The 21,228-nt window shown below is 32.5% G+C and overlaps 1 protein-coding gene across 1 annotated transcript in view; it reads left to right on the plus strand.

The window, feature by feature from the left end:
• The window catches only part of LOC123527675 (cell death abnormality protein 1-like), a 48,463-nt gene extending 40,607 nt beyond the window's left edge, over positions 1-7,856 (plus strand). The window contains exons 4-8 of the mRNA XM_045307289.2: positions 1,033-1,174; positions 2,426-2,499; positions 3,110-3,160; positions 3,449-3,493; positions 5,031-7,856. Of these exons, the coding sequence (XP_045163224.2) occupies positions 1,033-1,174; positions 2,426-2,499; positions 3,110-3,160; positions 3,449-3,493; positions 5,031-5,074 (356 nt within the window). The 3' untranslated portion in view covers positions 5,075-7,856. The remainder of the gene's footprint in view (positions 1-1,032; positions 1,175-2,425; positions 2,500-3,109; positions 3,161-3,448; positions 3,494-5,030) is intronic.
• Positions 7,857-21,228: the final 13,372 nt, after the last annotated feature.

The raw sequence follows: 21,228 nt of genomic DNA on the forward strand, positions 1-21,228 counted from the left end.
TTATGTGTAATGTCGTTTGTGCACGACATTCAATTATTTTTTTAATGTCGTATGTCGTATGTCGCGTACTGAATGACATTCAAATTTTGTGTGTCCTAGCTCGATGTCGTATGTCCAATGTCGTTTTGTGCACGACATTCATTTTTTAATGTCACATGTCGCGCACTAAACGACATTTAAATTGTGTGTTTCAAAGATCGAATGTCGTATGTCCAGTATTGTTTTATGCGTGACATTTAACTTGTTTCGAATGTCGTATGTCGCGTACTGAACGACATCCAAATTGTTTTTAATGGCATACGTCGTATGTCGTTTGTTAAGCCGACTTCACACACAAAAAGCTATTATGTTACGTCATGTCGACGTGATATTTAACGCCAGTGCTTCGTTATAACATGTTTAGAAGTATTCCTGTATTTAGAGACTTTATAATTTTTAAAGATATACAAACATCAAATATATTGTAGGGATTGATTTCAAGTCCTTCTCATATTCAAACAATGGTTTTATAAATGTGCAATTTATGAATGGTTTGTTTCTATCAATTACTGAAGTTTTGTTTTGATATTTTAGGCATGCGTTAACAGTCATACAGTATATAATAGCAGATAAGCACAACAAAAACAATTAGGATAAATTCATATGTTTTTGATGTACCATTGAAACAGCTTCTTTATTGTAAAAAAAAACTTATAAAATTAAAATATCACTAATTATCTAATGGTGAGGATAATACAGGTTTTTTTTGTATAAAATGTCACAATAGATCATGTTTTGTAATACAGGGCAGGTATGATTAGTAAAGTGGCAATTATATTCATCTGTATTTTCTATGCCTACTGTATTTATTCAGAATTATTTTTACGAAGAATTTGCATAACTTCTTTTAAGACAGCAGTTTTAACTGATGCAATTGTTTAATTGTCTTATCTATTGTATGTAAATAATCAAAAACACTCAGTTCAATTCATTTGATCCATGGAACCTATTTAGCAGACGATCTTCAGTCTGTACGTACTTCATCCACTTCAGAGAAACCGGAAGTTACATCTGATGATAATTCAACAGCAACAACTACAAATATTGTTTTAGCAACACTGTTAGCTGCGACTACTACTGCATTGTTTGCCTTAATTTTATGGATAATAGTAAGGAAGATGCGATCTGCAGACAGGTAAGCGTTCACAAATTGCTTGTAATAAAAGGTAGAATATCAGAATGGGCCATTGGAACGTGAACCAATATTTTATTTTATATTTTGCTGAAACATCTTAAAATATATATTACTCCCAAGTTGTTTTTCTTCTACATAGATACTTTACTGACTGACTTTTCAACATTTGCTATCATAGTCAATTACATTACATCCGGTTTACCAACACGAAATGTCTAGTTCGAGATGATATATATAGAAGTCACTGTTAATTATGTATATTGTAACAAAATTTAAGATTATTCTTATAATTTTGTTGTTTTTATTTTAAATGCGCAGAAAGCTTGCAGATGAGTGACCCACAGTTGTCAGCTGTCAATTTACTAATTAAAGGACTATAAAAGACACGACATCATATATTCTGACAGGCGATAGAAAGAAACAATAAACAAATTAATTAAAATACTGAGAAAAATGTTCGGAATGCTGATTCACTAGTAATTCACGTAAGCACAGGTGTCTTTTATGGTCACAGAAGGTCAGTTATATAAAATAATTTCTAATAATAGTAACTTTAGACAGGATGATTGACATGTTTTGTATATATGTATTAATCATGTTAACATTAGCTCGTAATGAGGAGATGGCCAGATAGTATATAAGGCCAGTGACTTAGCTTTACGAGAAGGAGTTTTCGATCGGACGTTGAGCCGGTGACATGGCTCTTCGGAGCAGTCACCAGAGCGGTCCGTGGCACGAAAGATGTTGTATGTTAAAATTGTTATATTGAACTTGGTTAATCTTTGTCGTAAATCTTGAAGAAATAAATAGAAAAAACATGCAATAAAATTATAGAAATTATAGACTAGTTCTTGACTTTGATTTATACGGCGGCTACGCTACACTATTTGATGTATTTTGTCAAACGCTTGACTTCTATTTAGGATGTACTTTGTCAAACGCTTGACTTCTATTTATGATGTATTTTGTCAAACGCTTGACTTCTATTTAGGATGTATTTTGTCAAACGCTTGACTCCTATTTAGGGTTCTATATTAGATACCAGTATTGATTTCTGTAAAAGACGACTTCCTCATCCGGATTGGTATTGGAGTACAAGTTTCTTATGACTTGTTTGTATTTTAGAAACTTGTTTGGAAGGACAATTACTATCGGCACTGTGTAGTCTATTCATTATCCAACGATTATTTTTGTATTCATGTATCTCAATATTACTGTCTAAATTACGAACAGATATTTATTCCTTTTCAGGCAAACCGATAATTCTTTATTTCAAATTCCATTAGATCATTCGTTGGTAGTGAATCAAACTCCACAAAACGAAGGTAAATTCAGACTATCTGATATATAATATGACATCATTATTATATTATTTGTTGATTTTTTAAAGAATAATGGTCGACACATGGGAACCTTACCGATTTACTGCAAATTAAAGCCAACGCAATAACTTTTCCGAAATCCACAGTTTGTTAAGATGGTGTTTTGTCTCCAAAACTGCACATATGACAGTTTACATGCACTTGAATGGATTAATAAACGTATGTATTCTTCTAATTAGGAATATATGTATACAATACAAAAATTTGTCAGCAACATGGTCATATAACATATGCAGATAAAGTATAAATGCGAAATCATGTCTGATCGTGAGGTTCTAAGGAGAAGGAAGCCTGTGAAAGAATGAATATAAAAATTTACCAAGTTTAATTCATGGCTACAAGTATTGGACACAATTAAATAATATATTTTCCACATAAAGGTGATTTTAAACGCCATTACTATCTTATATTTACAGATTTTTTGCCTTTTCTACTTTTATCCGAATTTCAATATTTTGTTATATTGCATTGCTGAATAAATATTCCTTATTTGCTTGCTCGGAATGATGACTGTATATCTAGCTCAGTTAGATAAATCCTGTTTCTATTTCAGTTTCTGAAGTGGAAAATTCCGCTTATGAGATTCTCGATAGAACCCATGGTGGTAAGTGTGTCATACTTATTTACAAAGCTCATTATCACACGTTTTTCAATCTAAGTGATGGGCACTTTTAAACGTACAATAAAAGCTGCACTAAATTCATTTCAATTCAGAAGGTCTATAATACTACTTAGGATCACAACAGTTATACTGATTGTATCAAAATATCTTTTTAATGGCGCCTTTGAATCACATTATGGAATCAATCTTGTTTATTCAGTCTGCATTTATTACATTCAGTGTTATAGAAATATGGTATTATGATAAAGCTCAATATAAATATATTTTTAGCCCCTGAACACACGTATGACACAGCTTCTACTAGTTCACCAAAAAGTAAGTATCGCTCGTATCCTTACAAAATACTTTTCCATGTGACTGTTAACTTCTTAAAGACATCAGTCAAGATGTATATATAATAAGATAAAGCTGATTAAAACATTTCTACACATTATCAAAATACCCAAACACACCTTTGATAATATACTTTACACGTGGTGCTCGTGGTTAACTTTACCAATCGACTGATGTCTACTCCTAAATTGCTTCACAGGAATTTTCCGCTGGTTTTCTTATATAACAGTTGTTCAAAAAAGTCCATTTTATGCTGTATTTTGTTTGCTATTTCAACTAACAGAAAACGGTTTAAAAATCTTCTTCTCCAACAGCTTAGATACTTAGTTTGTAACATTGGGGATTGGTCAATTACCCTATATGGTTAAAACTGGTTCCGCCCAGTGGTCATTTGTTTCGCATATACTTATGTTTAAGAAGGTTCTTGAATGTTTACGCTTTTATCATACTAGTATAGATAGTAAACTCTGTGAGAGAGGCAGTGAGGTGAAGGAAGTGTACAGACTGCACGGGTGTCGCCGTACTATAGTAATTTAGTATTTTGTCACTTGTCTCCGCAGTTGCTCAGATTTTGTCGTGCAATTTGTCTTGTGGTTGAGGCATTTACAAATGTTGTTCGATTAATATATTCACAATGCTATTTGTGCGATAAGCATATATTAACAGTTAAACAATCGATTATATGACAAATTTCAAAGTAATTCTTAAGTTCCAAAAATTGCATGTATTGATTGCATTTGTGTATTTGCAAATTAACTGACACTGTTTTGAACGTAGCACATGCATTTAAAGATAATTTTACGATGATTCAGACATAAGGATTCGTTGATATATGTAGGGTTACTGCTATATTAAATGTTGAGAAAGCAGGACTGAATACCTGAAGAGTAGAAAGGAAATGTGCATGCTTTAAAAATTCTTGTGTAAACGAAATGCTAGAAGAAACCAATATCGCATGGGTAGTAAATATTAAATTTGTTCTATATTTATATGGCATAATGAAAAAAGACCTAAGAGAAGCAGACGCTTAGGGGAGACAGTTTCGAAAACAACTGGTAAAGCGTTGACTTATATCTATTTATGTTTAAATATGTTGCTTACAGTTTTTTTTTATTTTGCTGCACTATTAATACAATGAGCCAGCTGAGTCACATACTTGAGAACCCGCACATTTTATGGTTTCTGTCAGAACACGTCTGTATATGCACTAACAAATTGATTAATAAACGATAAAAGTTACCAGTTGACGCATCTGCTTCTTGTATTCGGCATATTGAATAATTAAAACAACTCTGATTATAGTTGGTCGTAATTCGTGCTTTTTCATCAAGGAAAAGTAATTAAATCAACGTGAAGTGCGAAACGCTGAAGGTAGAAAATTTTCACCGCGAAATGTTACGTTCTTCATAAGGACCCTATATGTGGCAATTTGTCATATACATTGTATAGTCTACATTATATCGTATTGAAATAATGTTTCATACTCTCAATAATAACTTAATATTTTCATTTGTTTCAGGTGGAAACACAGAGTATATGAATCTGCAAATCAAAAAATCATGAATTGCAAGTTTCCAACAGACTGTTCTCTACAAAACACAATGAACATTCAATACATTTTGTCGTTTTACTGTTTTATACGTATTTCATAAATATTCCCTATATTTTAGGGATAAATTACTTTTTAAAAAATGAAGAAAAATGAATTCAACAATACTACATAAAATATTTTAAAGATTCTGCAGTTATGATATGTACATTTGAAGAGTTATGTACCAATTTCGTCGACTTGTATTCAAAAAGAATTCTGTTATTTGTATTGTTTGCCTTTTTAACTTAAGCAAACGATTTGGAACACATAAATGTTTTGTGATGTCCTTTAATACACTGGGTAATCGGATAGTCCATAAACGTTAACAGCCGAGTACAGTATCACCGGCCATTTTCGTCAGTCGTATTTGTTTCATTCATACATGTTCACAGATTGCTCATAAACAAGGACCTTTGCATAATACTTTGGAATCTTGTTATACTTTTTTTAGACTGGAGAAATTGTTACGGAATTTATAAGAAAAAAATATAACAATTGTTTTCAGGCCAAAAGATGTAACTGTTAATCATGACATTGTACAGTACTTAACAATACTGTCAAGTTGAATTTTCATGATTGGATTCATATAGATAGAAATAAATGATAGTCTCTACCTACCCATTTACATTGCGGTTATTTTTCCAGCGTGTTTTTGTTTGTCCAATAGGTGTCAGGATATCCGGTTATCCAGTGTGTTTAATGTATTCGAGTGGTATTCATTTTTGTATTAAGTAGAGATAGGATAGTAATTACGAGTTATTAGAAATACTTGATTAATGTATTTTTCTAGAAACTATAGATTTGCTAACTTAACGCAGTGTACTATTGTACCAATACCAAATTATTTACATTATATATGAAATAAAATCGGGAAAGTAGATCCCTCAGAAGCACCGAGAACAAGGCAAACAGTGAAAATTGAATCTGGGTTATTTAGAAATTTGAAAGGCAAATATTGAAAGAAGACTTTTGCCCTTGGTATTGTTTAGGTCTTAATCAACTGTAGTCTACAATCGTTCAACTGATAAGATTAGACAAGATCACTGCCTGTTCCATCGCTCCTCTGCAAGTGCTTGGCCATATGTCATAAAAGAGTTAAAGTTATTGACCTATACTAAGTATAAAAAAACAGTGAAGTTAAAACTGTAGCTGTTATTTTATTTAGGAAAAATTGACCTAAATTAAAAGTTTATTCAACAAAACAAATTTTCTTAATACAAGAAAGGCCACAATTCTGATAACGTACATATCAGATGTTACGTTCTTGGACTACGTAGAATCCTAATGAGGATAAACAAGTGTGAAAAGTTTCAAAGCAGTAGTTATAAAAGTTATATGAAACAAATGGACCTAAACGGTTTGACATCATCGAGATAATCATTTTATACAAGTTTCAATAAGATAGGGTCATAAACGTGGTCCCTGAAGTGATTTTCTTTTGATTTAACCAGATGACCTAGTTTTTGACCCCACATAACCCAGATTCAAAGTGACTTAGAAGTCATCAAGAATAACATTCTGACCAATTCAATGAGTTCCAAACTTAAACTGTGGACTCTAGAGTGTTAACGAGATTTTCCTTTGATCTGGCCTAGTGACATTGTTTGTGATCCCACATAATCCATTTTAAAACTTGGTCTAGAGATCATTAAGGCAATTATTCTGACTAAGTTTCATAAAGATAAAGTTACAACTGTGGCTTCTAGAGTGTTCATAAGCTTTTTCTTTAATTTGACTTAGTATTTGATCCTAAATAACCCAGATTTGAGCTTATCCCAGAGGTCATCCAGGCAAACATTTCGACCAATTCTCAAGTGTTTGAAGCTAAAATTGTTGTCTCTAGAATGTAAACAAGACTTTCCTTTGATCTGGCCTACTGACCTACTGTTTGATCCTAGCAACCCAGTTTTAAGTCTGGCATAGAGATCATCAAGACAAACATTCTGACGAAATTTCATAAAGCCGGGGTCACAATGGTGGCCTTTAGAGTGTTCACAAGCTTTTCCTATGATCTGGCCTACAGACCTAGTTTTTGACCCCAGATTTTATAACGGGTATGAATTTGATAATAATGTTAGACAGCTTCTCAATAATTGCACATTAAAAAGTCGAGATGAATGCACACAATGCCTATCATACGACAACTGCTTGCAATGGAAAATATGGCCCAAAATGTCAAAATAATTGCTCAGTCTGTTGCAAAGATCAGACATGCCACATTGAATCAGGTACTTGCGACTGTTCGTCGAATTTTGTAGGTGGTAAAGGCGATGAATGTGTTGAAGGGAAATATGGAATATACTGTGACAAAAATTGCTCTTCATTTTGCAAAAACGGTACTTGTGGCAAGAATTCTGGACATTGTAGGGACTGCATGAAAAATCATTACGGAGCCCTCTGCAGTGAGATATGTTCTGAAAATTGCAATGCTTCACAAAACAGTGACAGAACTTATTGTGCTTCATCCGACGACACATGCCTATATGGTTGTAAAAACGGTCTTTTTGGTCATACATGTAATGAAACATGCAGTTGTTATTGTTTTGACAATGTGTGTAAACAGGACAGTGGTGTATGTGTGAAAGGATGTACGGCCTCATACGAGGATCCGGCATGTGCTTTCAGCTTCGGTAAGACAGTATGTTCGTGTTTGATTATGTAGTCTTTATATGATTATTTGACATTTAAACTAAAATATACTTATATTAAAGTGTACCACTACTTAATTAAATATATATTTTTATTGTACGACAATTGTCAGTTTCTCATATTTCTGTTGTCCCTTAAAAAACTTACGTCGTACTAAAAATTTAAAACTAATATAATATCAAACGCATAAAATTACAGTGTTTATGTAGCCATTCCGCCTTAAAGTTTTATTTTAAGACCCTGCCAAGAAAAACACTTTATTTAAGAGGGTTAAATGGTTAAATGAGGACTGAAATCTCCTTAGGCAGCGTGGTCGTTGGACGAAAATCCGCTATTTTGTTACAATTTCATACTTATAACACCAGTGTCTGAATTTCGTAGACAAATACATATCCGGAGTTTGTTCATTTAATATTGTACGACCTCGCGTACTGTTAAGCTGAAGAATATCAACGCTTAAAGTTTGAAAATAATTATATAAGTTTTGAAGTCCTTACACGCTTTATTTGTCAATGCATGTGTCATGTGTCTCAACTGCTGTTATGAAATGCTTAATCATGTAAGCCTTAAGATCACCCCTCTCCTCATTTGCTTGAATTCTCGAGTTCATGAACAGTTGGTCAAACTGTCTTTCAGCACAATCAGGGAAGTAAGATAATGATATGTAAGGCACCACTAATCTATCACTGGCGGATAAGCTTGAAACTTTTAATCATTTGTAAATAAGAAGACGTTGAATCTACTATGTTTGATTTTAATGTTGTTGATTTTATATTCTGTTGGGTTTTACGTCGCACCGACAGCATTATAGGGAATACTGGCGACATTCTTGTTTGAATGGTGGTAAAAGACCCAATGTGCCCTTCCGTGCATTATTTCATCACGGGCGGGCACCTGGATAGAACCACCGACCTTCTCTAAGCAAGTAGGATGGCTTCCTCACATGAAGAACTCAGCGCCCCGAGTGAGGCTTGAGCCCACATCGGTGAGGGGCAAGTGATTCGAACTCATTGACCTTTACCACTCGGGAAAGCAGTCCCCTTGTTTAATTTATTATTAATACTTTTACATGATAGAAGTTTTTGAAAAAAAAATGCTATGGACATGATAGTTGTAAGGATCACGGATTGTTTTCTAGGATGAAATATTTTGCTCATCCTTTATTTACATGTTAAAACATCAGTACCTAGTTATAACGTTAAGAAAACCTTTTTAAAAGTTATGTTTATCATCCAGATCATAAAGATTATTGTATAACTACAAGATACTAGCTTCCAAAATGCTGTACTTTCAACTCGTTATGAAATAAATATATAAATCAATGGGTTGCGTCGGCGATGAAAAGATATAATTCAAACAACGCGATAATTAATGCTACCTTTATTATTGATAACCATGTGTTTGCAAAAGTTCTCTAACAAGTATTTTCATTGAAAATTATATATTTAAGCTATATGGTACAAATTCTCTAAATGTATTAAAATGCAATTTATCAATACGTGAGCAATATTTGTAAAACTATTCAGCAGAAACATATTAATGAATGCACCTGGTGGTAGTTTAAAGTCATGCATTTTTACGATAACATGATCTCGTGCAAACGGCATCTTATCTTGAGTGCACGGCATCTTATCTCATGCGCACAACATCTTATCAGGAGCGCACCACATCGTATGTCGTGCACACTAAATTCTATCTGGAGCGCAACACATCCTTCCTCGTGCGTTCGCTCTTTTCTCGTGCGCACGGGATCTTTTCTCACGAGTACGACATTATATCTCATGTGAACAACATCTTATCTGGAGCGCACGACATCTTATCTCGTGCACTCGACATCTTATCTCTTCCCTTTAATGATACACGATGGGGCACATGGTGTATGACAGAAAATCTATCATACTGATGTTATACCTCAAAAAATATTTTTTGAATGCCACTGCTATTTATGGTGGCTGATTTGTGTCATTTCGTTCTGTCGCAGCGACACAAGTAGTATAATAATTGTTTGTTTTGAAACAGTTTCACCTAATTTAACGTCCAGTCCCCGGTCCGAACCAACTAATGCCGGACAATTTAAAACCCACAGGTTTCAAACAGACTAAAAAGTTTTAAACACATATAATATAATGAGATTACAGAATAAAATATATTGTTTGAAAGAAAGAAAATTTACTGATAATATAAATCATCATTATGTTACAGCAAAAAACGGGAAAAGAATGATAATGGCTACCTGTTCGTCTTGTGGAAAAATGAAATCAAAGTTTGTTAAAAGTACTATCACAGCAGGTAATTTAGATATTCATAAAGCAATATTACCTTTATTACCTAAGAAAGGTTTAACACTCCCAGGATATAATTATTGTGGACCAGGAAATCCTTTAGATAATGGACCTCCTGTCAACGAACTGGATGCAGTATGTATGGACCATGACTTTTGCTATGACAGCGGTGTAAAAAAGGGTACATGCGACAAAAAAATGCTTTCCAACTTAAATAAAACTAAATCAAAAACATTTGGAGAAAAGATTGCAAAACATTTAGTTGTAAAACCCGCAATTAAAACGAAATACAAACTTGGTCTTGGACAGGAACAACAGTTCCCTATGGGCTTAACGCCCAGACAAAAACGAAAGTCAAAAAACGGGAAAAGGGGGTAGAGTACACCCCCGAAATAACTGTACCAAGCCACCGCTGGAGCGATAAATTAGCAAAAGAATTATACAAACCAATTAAAAGAAAATTTAGGAAACGAAGAGTGATAGTTAATGACATTGATGATACTTGGTCAGCTGATTTAGTTGACATGCAAGCTTTTTCAAAATATAATAAAGGAGTAAAGTACTTGTTAACCGTTATTGATATATTCAGTAAATATGCTTGGGTTATTCCATTAAAGAATAAAACTGGAGAATCTGTTACTGAAGCGTTTAATAAAATAGTTTCAGAAGATAGAATTCAGGGACGAAAGTCCCCGAAGACTGCAAGGATTCCACAAACTTTATGGGTATGTGAAGGAAAAGAATTTTATAATAAAAAGTTTGAATCATTTTTAAATAAATATAAGATTAATATGTACCATACATTTAATGAAGGAAAGGCTGTAGTTATTGAAAGATTTAATAGAAGTTTAAAAAGAATAATGTGGAAATATTTTACAGCAAATAATACTTATACTTATTTAGATAATTTGCAGGATATGGTTGATAAATATAACAAAACAAAACATTCTAGTATAAAAATGACACCAACCGAAGCTAGTAAAAACTTAAATAAAGGTACTGTTTACTTTAATTTATATGGTGATTTAAAGACACCAAAGAGTAAAGCAAAATTTAAAATTGGTGATCGAGTTCGCTTAAGCAAACTTAAAAGACATTTTGAAAAAGGATATACACCAAACTGGACAGAGGAAATATTTATAATTTATAAAATTAATAATACAAATCCCAGAACATACACTATTAAATATTTAAATGATGAAATAATTCAAGGTTCATTTTATGAACAAGAACTTTTACCTACTACACAAGAGGTTTTTAGAATAGAAAAAGTTATTAGACGAGACTATAGGAAAAAACAAGCTTTAGTAAAATGGAAAGGTTACAATGAAAAATTTAATAGTTGGGTACCATTTAGTGAATTGGAAGAAATTTAAGTTGAAAAATATTAATATTAATCATATAAATGAGTAATAAAAATCTAATTTCTAATAATAATGGAATAGAAACAACAGATCAATTAATTATTCACTTAACTAAACTAGCTGCTGCTTACAGAAAAAGTTATAAATTTTGTGGGAGAGTAAGTACTGGGTTATATATTACAGCAGGTATCTTTGGTTGCTCAGCTGCATTAGCACTTGTTCCAGCTATTCCCATATTTGTAGCAGTTGCTGGCGCTGTCCCAACAATAATTACCATATTTACTAATAGACTAAAACTTGACGACAAGAAATTTATTTTAAAAACACACCATCACAAAATAAAACAACTTATAACAAAAGCATGGATTGCAGCTTTAGCTGTTCATGACCCTAATGATCCTGGAAAAGTAAATAAAGAAGAAGAGAAAAAAGTTATTCAGGATATTTTTACAATACTATTAGAAATGCAGAAAGAAAAAAATTATTCAACACCTCTTGAAATGCATATGAAGGAATTTAAACTTAACGGATATAAAGGTAAAAAAGAAGAAGAGTTGTATTAAAAGTTAATAAAGATTATTAAAGATTATCAAAGATTATTAAAGATTATTAAAGATTTATTAAAGATTTTTTCTATAAGTATTTTATATAAATGAGAAAAATTATATCAGTTGAAGGTAATATTGCATCAGGAAAAAGTACGTTTTTAGATATTATTAAAGAATATAATCCTAATTTTAATATAATTCCAAAACCTATTCACGAATGGCAAAATGTTATGGACTCTGATTATAATTCATATAACCTTTTTGAACTTGCTGCTCAAGAACCTTCCAAATATTTATTTCCTTTTCAGCTAACAACTTTTAAACATAAAAATGTTATTTTCTGCTAAACAGTTTGATGGTGTTTCTGTCCTTGAACGTTGTTATTTAACTAACAGTAACGTTTTTACAAAACAGCATCACGACAACGGTGTTATAAATGACCCCGAGTGGGCAGTATACAATCTTTTCTTAACTGATCATATTATAAAACCATACGGAAAAAACCCAATTGATGGATTTGTTTATGTTAAAACCGACCCAGAAATATGTTTTAAAAGACTCCAAAAAAGAAACAGAACGGAAGAAAACAAAGTTGGTTTAGATTATTTAGAAAAACTACACAAATTACACGAAGAATGGTTAAACAGAATGTCTCAAGAAGGTATTAAAATTTTAACAGTTGATAACAATTTAGAAAAAATGACTTTAAAATCTTATTCAAAAGATATAGATAATATAAACAAATTTCTCAAATCAATATAATTTCTTTAGGTGCGTTTTTAAAGATTTTTTTCTATAAGTATATTATATATAGATGGTTAATAGAAAGGTAGATAGAATGATTATGCAAAAATTATCTAGCACTTTAGGAGAAATAATGAATCCAGACAAAAATACATATAAGAAAGTTCTTAAAAGAAGAAATGTTATTAAATCAAAACTTAATCAAATAGTTAGCGATGAATATAAAAATCATGTCATTGATAAATTACAAAATGTTATAGATCCTTATCTTTTAAAAAATAATTTATTTGAATGGGACTGTGGTTGTCTATTAACTGAAGAAGAAAATACTGAAAGATTATGTGATTGTCCCAGACCAAATAATATTCGAAACAATCCTAAAAAAGTTATTGCAACCAATTGGGATACTAATGAAGAAAAAATATATAGAAGCACTTACGCAGCATCCAAAGACCTTAATATTAATTCAGGGTTAATAACAATGTGCTGCAAAGGAAAAAACCAAGTTAAAAGTGGAATATCAAAAACCAACGGAAAAAGATATAAATTTAAATATTTTAGTTCTTCTTAAACTTTATTTATTTTATTATTTTTTTAATCCTTTTTTCCTTAGTGATTTTTTTTCTAAATATAAGATATAGATGGAAATTGAGAGATCTTCAAAACAATATTATAAGAAATTTGAAATTAAAATTACATATAGACAAGATCCAAAGAATCAATTATATTTAACTATAAACGACTCTTATGAAATACTAAAATCTGAACTTAAAACTTTAAAAGGTATAACAATAAACGTTGTTTTAAAATCAACTTTTGTAAAAATGAGTGCAACTGATACAATATATAAATCAGCTTATTTTCAATCAAAGGCTTTAGAAATTATTAACACAAACGAAATAAAAAACACTTTACGTCAAGCTTTTGATGAAATAATAAATAGAATTGGTAATTGGATTTCTGAAGGAAGTGGCTGGAGAATAGAGTCAGTTGATGCTCATTATATAAATAGATATAAGTATAGTCCACTGGCTGCTTCAAGTTATTTAGAGTTACCAAAGAAATTACAACATCCAATGAAAGGATTAATAAATATAAAGAATGATGATAATGAATGTTTTAGATGGTGTCATTTAGCTTACAAATTTCCTGTTAAAGAAAACCCTCATAGAGTTTCAAAATATAAAAAACATATAAACGATCTTGATTATACTGGAATTAAATTTCCTGTTACATTAAATCAAATACCTAAAATAAAAGTTTTAAATGAAATATCATTTAATATATTTGGTTATGAAGAACCTACGGGTATTTATCCATTGTACATATCAAAATATCAATACGAAGAACACTGTGACATGTTGCTAATTACTAATGATAAAATAACTGATGATGACTGTAAGAGGGCTAAAGCCACTGTAGTCCAACATTATGTTTGGATAAAAGACTTTAATAGATTAATGAATAACAAAACAAAAAATACAAACAAGAAACATTTTTGTAGATCTTGCCTGCAACACTTTACCCAAGAAAGAATATTAAAAGAACATGTTGAAAATTGTTTAGCTATTAATGGTACCCAAGGCGTAAAAATGCCAAAAGAGGGAAGTAAAGTACAATTTAAAAATTATCATAAAGGTTTAGCAGTACCTTTTGTAATTTATGCTGATTTTGAATCAATAACTAAAAAAGTTTTAACTGCTTTACCATCAACTGAATCTTCATTTACTGAACCATATCAAAATCATATAGATTGTGGTTACGGTTATAAAGTTGTTTGTTGTTATGATAACAGTTATACTAAACCAACCCAGATTTACAGAGGCCCCGGCGCTGTCTACAAATTTATTGAGAAAATGCTTGAGGAAGAGGAATATTGTAAAGAAATATTTAAAGAACATTTTAACAAAGATTTGAGAATGTCTAAAAAGATGAAATTGAATTTAAAAAACAAAAGTTTTGTCATATCTGTGAAAAAGAATATAAGGATAATGAAAATCCTGTCCGGGATCATTGTCATATAACAGGAAAATTCAGAGGAAGTGCTCACTCAGAATGTAATATTAATTTTAGACTAACACACAAAATTCCTGTTATTTTTCATAATTTAAGAGGTTATGATGGTCATTTTATTATGCAACAAATAGGGAAATTCAAAAAAGAAATTTGTTTGTTTTGTTTTGGGTTTAACGCCGTTTTTCAACAGTATTTCAGTCATGTTACGGTGGGCAGTTAACCTAACCAGTGTTCCTGGATTTTGTACCAGTACAAACCTGTTCTCCGCAAGTAACTGCCAACTTCCCCACATGAATTATCAGAGGTGGAGGACTAATGATTTCAGACACAATGTCGTTTATCAAATAGTCACGGAGAACATACGCCCCGCCCGAGGATCGAACTCGCGACCCAGCGGTCCGTAGACCAACGCTCTTACCTACTGAGCTATGCGGGCGGGCTTAATGAAATTAATGTTATTCCTAACAATATGGAAAGATATATGGCATTTATGATAAGTGATTTGATTTTTATTGATTCATTCCAGTTTATGTCTCAATCATTGGATAACTTAGTAAAAAATATTCCAGAATTTAAATACACATCAACTGAATTTGATAAAAATATTGCGAAGCTGGAACCTTCGGTTGCACTTGAATTATTAAAGACAAAAGGTGTTTATCCATATGATTACATGGATTCATTTAAAAAATTCAAAGAAACAAAATTACCTTCTAAAGAAGATTTTTATTCAATTTTAAATGAAACACACATATCTGACAACGAATATGAACATATTCTGAATTCAAGGTTTGAAAATAGTAAGGATAAAAGAAAAGGAATTTTATGTGTTTTATGGTATTTAATTTCCCCGATTGACCCAACCACAAAATCAAACAATATAGCAGAAACTAAAATTACTGAATTGAAAGAAAAATGTGGATTTGATAAAAACTATTTAACTTGTAAAATCTATTGTGATATATGTAAAAAGGTGTATTTTGATGTTATGAATGAATGTCAAACTCCTGGATGTGATGGACACAAAAAAGATACAAAGAGCTGTAAATATTTTGTAACCAGTGACTTGAAATCTCAAATCAAAGAAATACTTGAAAGAAAAGGCATGTGGGATGCAATTGAGTTATCCAAAGTTAACCAAGATTCAGATACTATAAGTGATATAACAAGTGGTCGTGCCTACAAAAATCTACAAAAGGAAGGACAGTTTCTAAACAAGGATACAAATATAACATTGAGTATGTTTACCGATGGTATTCCCTTGTTTAAAAGTTCAGGTGTATCATTATGGCCTGTGTACTTCTTAATCAACGAAATTCCAGCTCAGGAAAGGTTCTTAAGGAAGAACATGCTTCTCTGGGGATTATGGCAAGGTCATGGAAAGCCAAAAATGAACATGTTCTTGCATCCTCTTGTACTAGATTTGATTGAACTTTATGACAAGGGTGTTTGTGTAAGTATTAACACAGAAAAACTTTTCGTAAAAGCTATAGTAGTTGTTATAACTATGGACTTGCAAGCCAGGGCTTTTGTTACAAACATGACTCAGCATAACGGGGAGAATAGCTGTATATACTGTGAAGAACCTGGACGTGTAGTTGCAAGTGGAATGGGCACATGCAGGTCATTTTCTGAAAGAGAAGTTTCAGCTCGGCTTAGAACTGAAGAAGAATTTCAGGCAAATGCTGCTGAAGCACATGAAAGCGGTACAAGAGTAAAGGGTGTTTTAGGCAAAAGTGTTCTAAGCTATTTACCATACTTGTCATTGACAGATAGTATTGTTATAGATTATATGCATGGAACACTTTTGGGGGTTGCAAACAAATTTCTTCACTTATGGTTTGATTCGGAATACAAGACTCTGCCATTTTATATTGGAAATAAGATGACAGCTATTGATAAACTTTTAAAAAGTATCCAGCCACCATACAGAATACATAAAATGCCACGAATAATTTCCAATACCTTCATGCACTGGAAGGCATCTGAATTAAGAAATTGGTTACTGTTCTATTCTTTACCATGTCTGAAGGACAATTTGCCAGTATTATATTTCCAGCATTTTAGTTGTTTGGTTGAAGCAACATACATCTTGTTAGGCCAAGGTATCACTTCAGGGGATCTTGAGAAAGCCGAACGTCTATACAAGTTTTTTGTCAAGTAGCTAATTTGTACGGGGAAAATATTGTAAGTTTGAATATGCACAATTTAACCCATACAGTTCAGTGTGTAAAAAAATGGGGTCCACTGTGGGCTTGGTCATGTTTTGCTTACGAATCTTTTAATGGGGAAATTAAGCAAGGTGTACATGGGACAGGAAATGTATGTCGACAGATCTTTTGGGCTTTTCAGGCTCAAAAACGCATAGTTCAAACTATGCACAATTCTGAGTTGAGAGAAGGACACTTCAAAGACTTCATGGATGACATGCTCGATAGCAGTAACAAGAAAATTGGCCAGAAGGCGTATCAGTGCAAAGTTGTTAAACCAACAGTAGTTTCTTACAGGTTTCAAAATCAAGTTAGAGAACAGCTAAAACAGTTAATTCAGTTTGATGATGAATTTGATTTTTTCAGTGTTTCCAAAATTGTTCGAAATGGATGTTTAATGTTCTGTTCTACATGCATCAAGACCAAGAAACAAAATTCATTCACTATAGCTTTGGAAAAAAAACAGACCAACTGGTCATGTAGCCATTGAAGTAGGAACGTATCTTCTCCATAAAGAAACTCGCCGTGTCTTTGCTGTTGGAAAACTTATTTCTCCCGGAGGACACATTATAGAGAGCAGAGTTCCTCATTTGCAAAGGTTAGACATATGCAATGAAATAAGTGCATTACCAGCACAGGACCTTAGAGAACCCCTATTTGTTGTCCAGAAGGAAGACAAAGTGTATGGAGCTCTTTTCCCAAATCATTTTGAAAGGGACTAAATGGTCCATTGTTGAGACTGTAACAAGAAGGGGATTTAAGAAATAAATAAATATGTTCCTATATTTTACAAGTTAATAGAATATGGGCAGGAGTTAGGATGCGTTATAATTAAATCACGAATGTGTAGCACAAGAGAGTTAATATTTCTATCTGAATAACTGTCCATATTTTATTAACTGATAAAACATTGGAACATATATATTATTTCAAAATAATGAATATGTTCCAATAGTCAAATCAGTTAAGTTTACCAGTCAACTTACCACGCAAATTCTTTACATTTTTAGCTTGATTAATGTCTTGACCTAATATAAATTGGAAAGTGTTGCATAAGTGGACTTTTTGCTATTTGGGCTTTAAATTTAATGCAACATTATAGTCTTCATTTATGGTTCGACTGATACAAACTAGCTGTTCTCTAACTTGATTTTGAAACTTGTTATTATAAAGTTTAATGAAATTATTAAGTAGTTTCTGCTGTGAAAATGTTATTTTGAATAACATAATAAATATTATAAGGTCTGATATTAAGAAATCAGAAGTAAATACTTTGTTCGTCTATGCTGTTGAAAGAAAATTCTCTATGCTATTTTTGTGCGTCAACAATTTCTTGTCTGTGGTTTCACTTATGATTTTATTTTAACCAATCTTTCACACAACTTGTATCACCATAAGATCTCGGTTCCTTTCTAGAACTGGCCAGATCCCAATATGGATTCCAGAGTGATGGCCCCTGAAATTGCCAGAATAAGCTATTTTGACCTTGTCTGCACAACAGCAGCTTCATTTATGATTTGAATTTACTCAACTTGCAAAACACTTGTATAACCATAAGATCTTGTTCCTTTCTTGAACCGGCCAGATCTCCTAACTGGTTCCAGAGTTATTGCCCCTGAAAGGGACAAAATTAGCTATTTTGACCTTGTCTGCACAATATGCTTCATTTATGATTTGATTTTAACTGAACTTGCACACAACATGTATCACCACAAGATCTTGGTTCCTTTGTTAAAATGGCCAGATTCCATTATGGGTTCTAGAGTTATTGCCCCTGATAGGGCTAGAATAAGTTGTTTTGACCTTGTCTGCAAAATAGCAGCTTCATTTATGATTTTAATTTAATCAAACTCGCACAAAACCTGTGTCACCATAAGATCTTGGTTCCTTTCTTTAACCGGCCAGATCCCTTCATGTGTTCTAGAGTTGTGGTCCCTGAAAGGGCCAAAATTAGCTATTTTGACCTTGTCTGCACAAAAGCAGCTTCATTTACGATTTGATTTTAACCAAACTTGCACACAACTTGTATCACCATAAGATCTTGGTTCCTTTTTATATGCCCGACGTATTGGTATTGCTTTGGTGTTCGTCTGTCTGTTGGTTGGCAATTTCCCTTCCGCTTTGTAACTCTTGAACCCCTTGAAGGATTTCAAAGAAACCTGACACAAATGTTCACCTCATCGAATCAACGTGCAGAGCACATTTTTTTGGATGGCTCACTTCAAGGTCAAGGTCACACTTAGGGGTCAAACGTCATATTTATTTGTTTTGTATGTATATTGCTCTGCATTGCAGTGCTCTTGTTTTTATTTGGCAGATCCTTCTTTTATTCTCTTACAATATTTTTTTTAATTACTTCCCTTTTATGTTATTATAAATAGCTTATTTAGTAACTTTTATTATTGGCTGTAGGGAAAAACCGAGACCACTTTTCTGTGGTACAACATGGATGTTACCTCCAATTATTGGTGTATTTTGATATATCTGTGCCTTGTAAGTTTTTTTTTCTTTTTGGTTAAATTTCTTCCCTTTGTTGTTCCTGTCCTTTTGGGCTTCATCAGTCAAGGTTTTGCTCCTAAGAATCCTCCTCTGATGTAATCCTTTTGGCATGAAACTACTGGCCTGATTTGAAAATAATCTTACTTGAAGTAACTTTTAGGAAATTTCAGTTATATTTTCTCAATCCCATAATTCTTTTGATTGATCTTGATTATGAATTTTTTACCTTCTTGTCCTTTTAAAAGTGTAATGATAACAGATGAGCGATACAGGGCCATTATGGGCCCCTTGTTTAATTTATATTCAAATATGCTGTTTATAAATTGTGCATTTTGTATGTGTTGTTTATTGTGTCATGGTGGCAACCTGATCATTGCTTTATATACCAATTAAATTAAATTGAATTACAGTACTAGTGTTTTGACTATTTTTCAAATGGAAAAAAAGAAAAAAAAGGAAAAAAGATTCTAAGTCCATGTCCGAGCAAAAAATAAACTAAGTCCAGATGTCCAAGCTATTTCCTAGCTCTAAAATTACTAAGTTTTCACTTTAGAGACAGTTTCCGAGCCATATATTTTCTAAGTTCAGATTTCCGTGGTATGTCCAAGCTCAAAATTGACTATGTTTTTCTTTTCCAAGGTTTTTGTCCGAGGTTTCCAAGGATTCTTACAAATGTTTGTGGTTTTGTCCTCGGAAATCTTAACATTATCTCGGACTTGAGAAATTTCCAAGGTTTTCCTAGGAAAAACCTTGGATGTCCAAGGGTTTTCCTTGGTCGCCTTGGAAAATGTACAGCCGGGTTTCATCACTTATTAAACATAATCTGGAAAGCAGATCCCTCGGAAGCACCGAGAACAATGCAAACAGTGAAAATTGCAGACTCGGTTTGATTGAGTATGTTCATGAGCAGTAATGGAAAATGCAACATTGCCCACGCCCCCAGCACCGGCTTAAGCAGTATTCAATCTTCAAATCTAAATGAGTTGAAATCAGTGATCCAGAAAATATAACAACACTGAAACAGTAAAAACGCTTAAGAAGACAAATAATAAAATTGCACTCATTTAAAGTCACTAATATTATTCAGAATAACGTGTTTGTAAATATACTGGTTATATTGAAATCGTAGTGTATGCTCATTTAGATAAAATTATGAAATCTGTTTATTCAGTCTGCATTTATTCCAGTCATTTTTAAAGATATAATATTTGAGCTGAATATATATTTGTAGCCCCAGAACACATGTATGATACAGCTTCTTCAACTGCACCAAAAAGTAAGTATCGCTTTCTTGTCACCGCTTATACGAATATTTTTCCGTTACAGCCTCTTTTTGCTTCGGGCCTACTTTGCAAATATGTGGCTCTGAGGCTGTGTTTGTGGTGCTCTGTGCTTCCGAGAAATCTACCCATACCTATTATATTTTTAATTCATACTAAACAGTCTTCCGCATGATTAATGACTCCTTTAACATTTAAGCTAGATAATACTGTTTCGAAGATCATTTAACACATAAAAGGAACAGTCACATATAATAATATTGAGCTGTCGAAAGTGGCTTAATGCTAATAAATATTATGTCATTTGTCTACGCTGTTTCTTCCTTAGACGTGAATACTTGTCAGAAATCCAGGGAGGATTCATTAAAACAAATCTTTGATTCGCCTCTTCCTGTAACTGCTTTTCTACTCAGTGTGATATGACCGACTATCCTATAAATAGATGTTGTGAAAACCTGGAGAAACAAAGTGATTGTCCTTAAATTGATGTCAATGTAAAAGAAATGGTAGACAAAACACTATCACATTTTTGGT

This window comes from Mercenaria mercenaria, unplaced genomic scaffold (genome assembly GCF_021730395.1).
Source record: "Mercenaria mercenaria strain notata unplaced genomic scaffold, MADL_Memer_1 contig_4464, whole genome shotgun sequence".
NCBI lineage: Eukaryota > Metazoa > Mollusca > Bivalvia > Venerida > Veneridae > Mercenaria > Mercenaria mercenaria.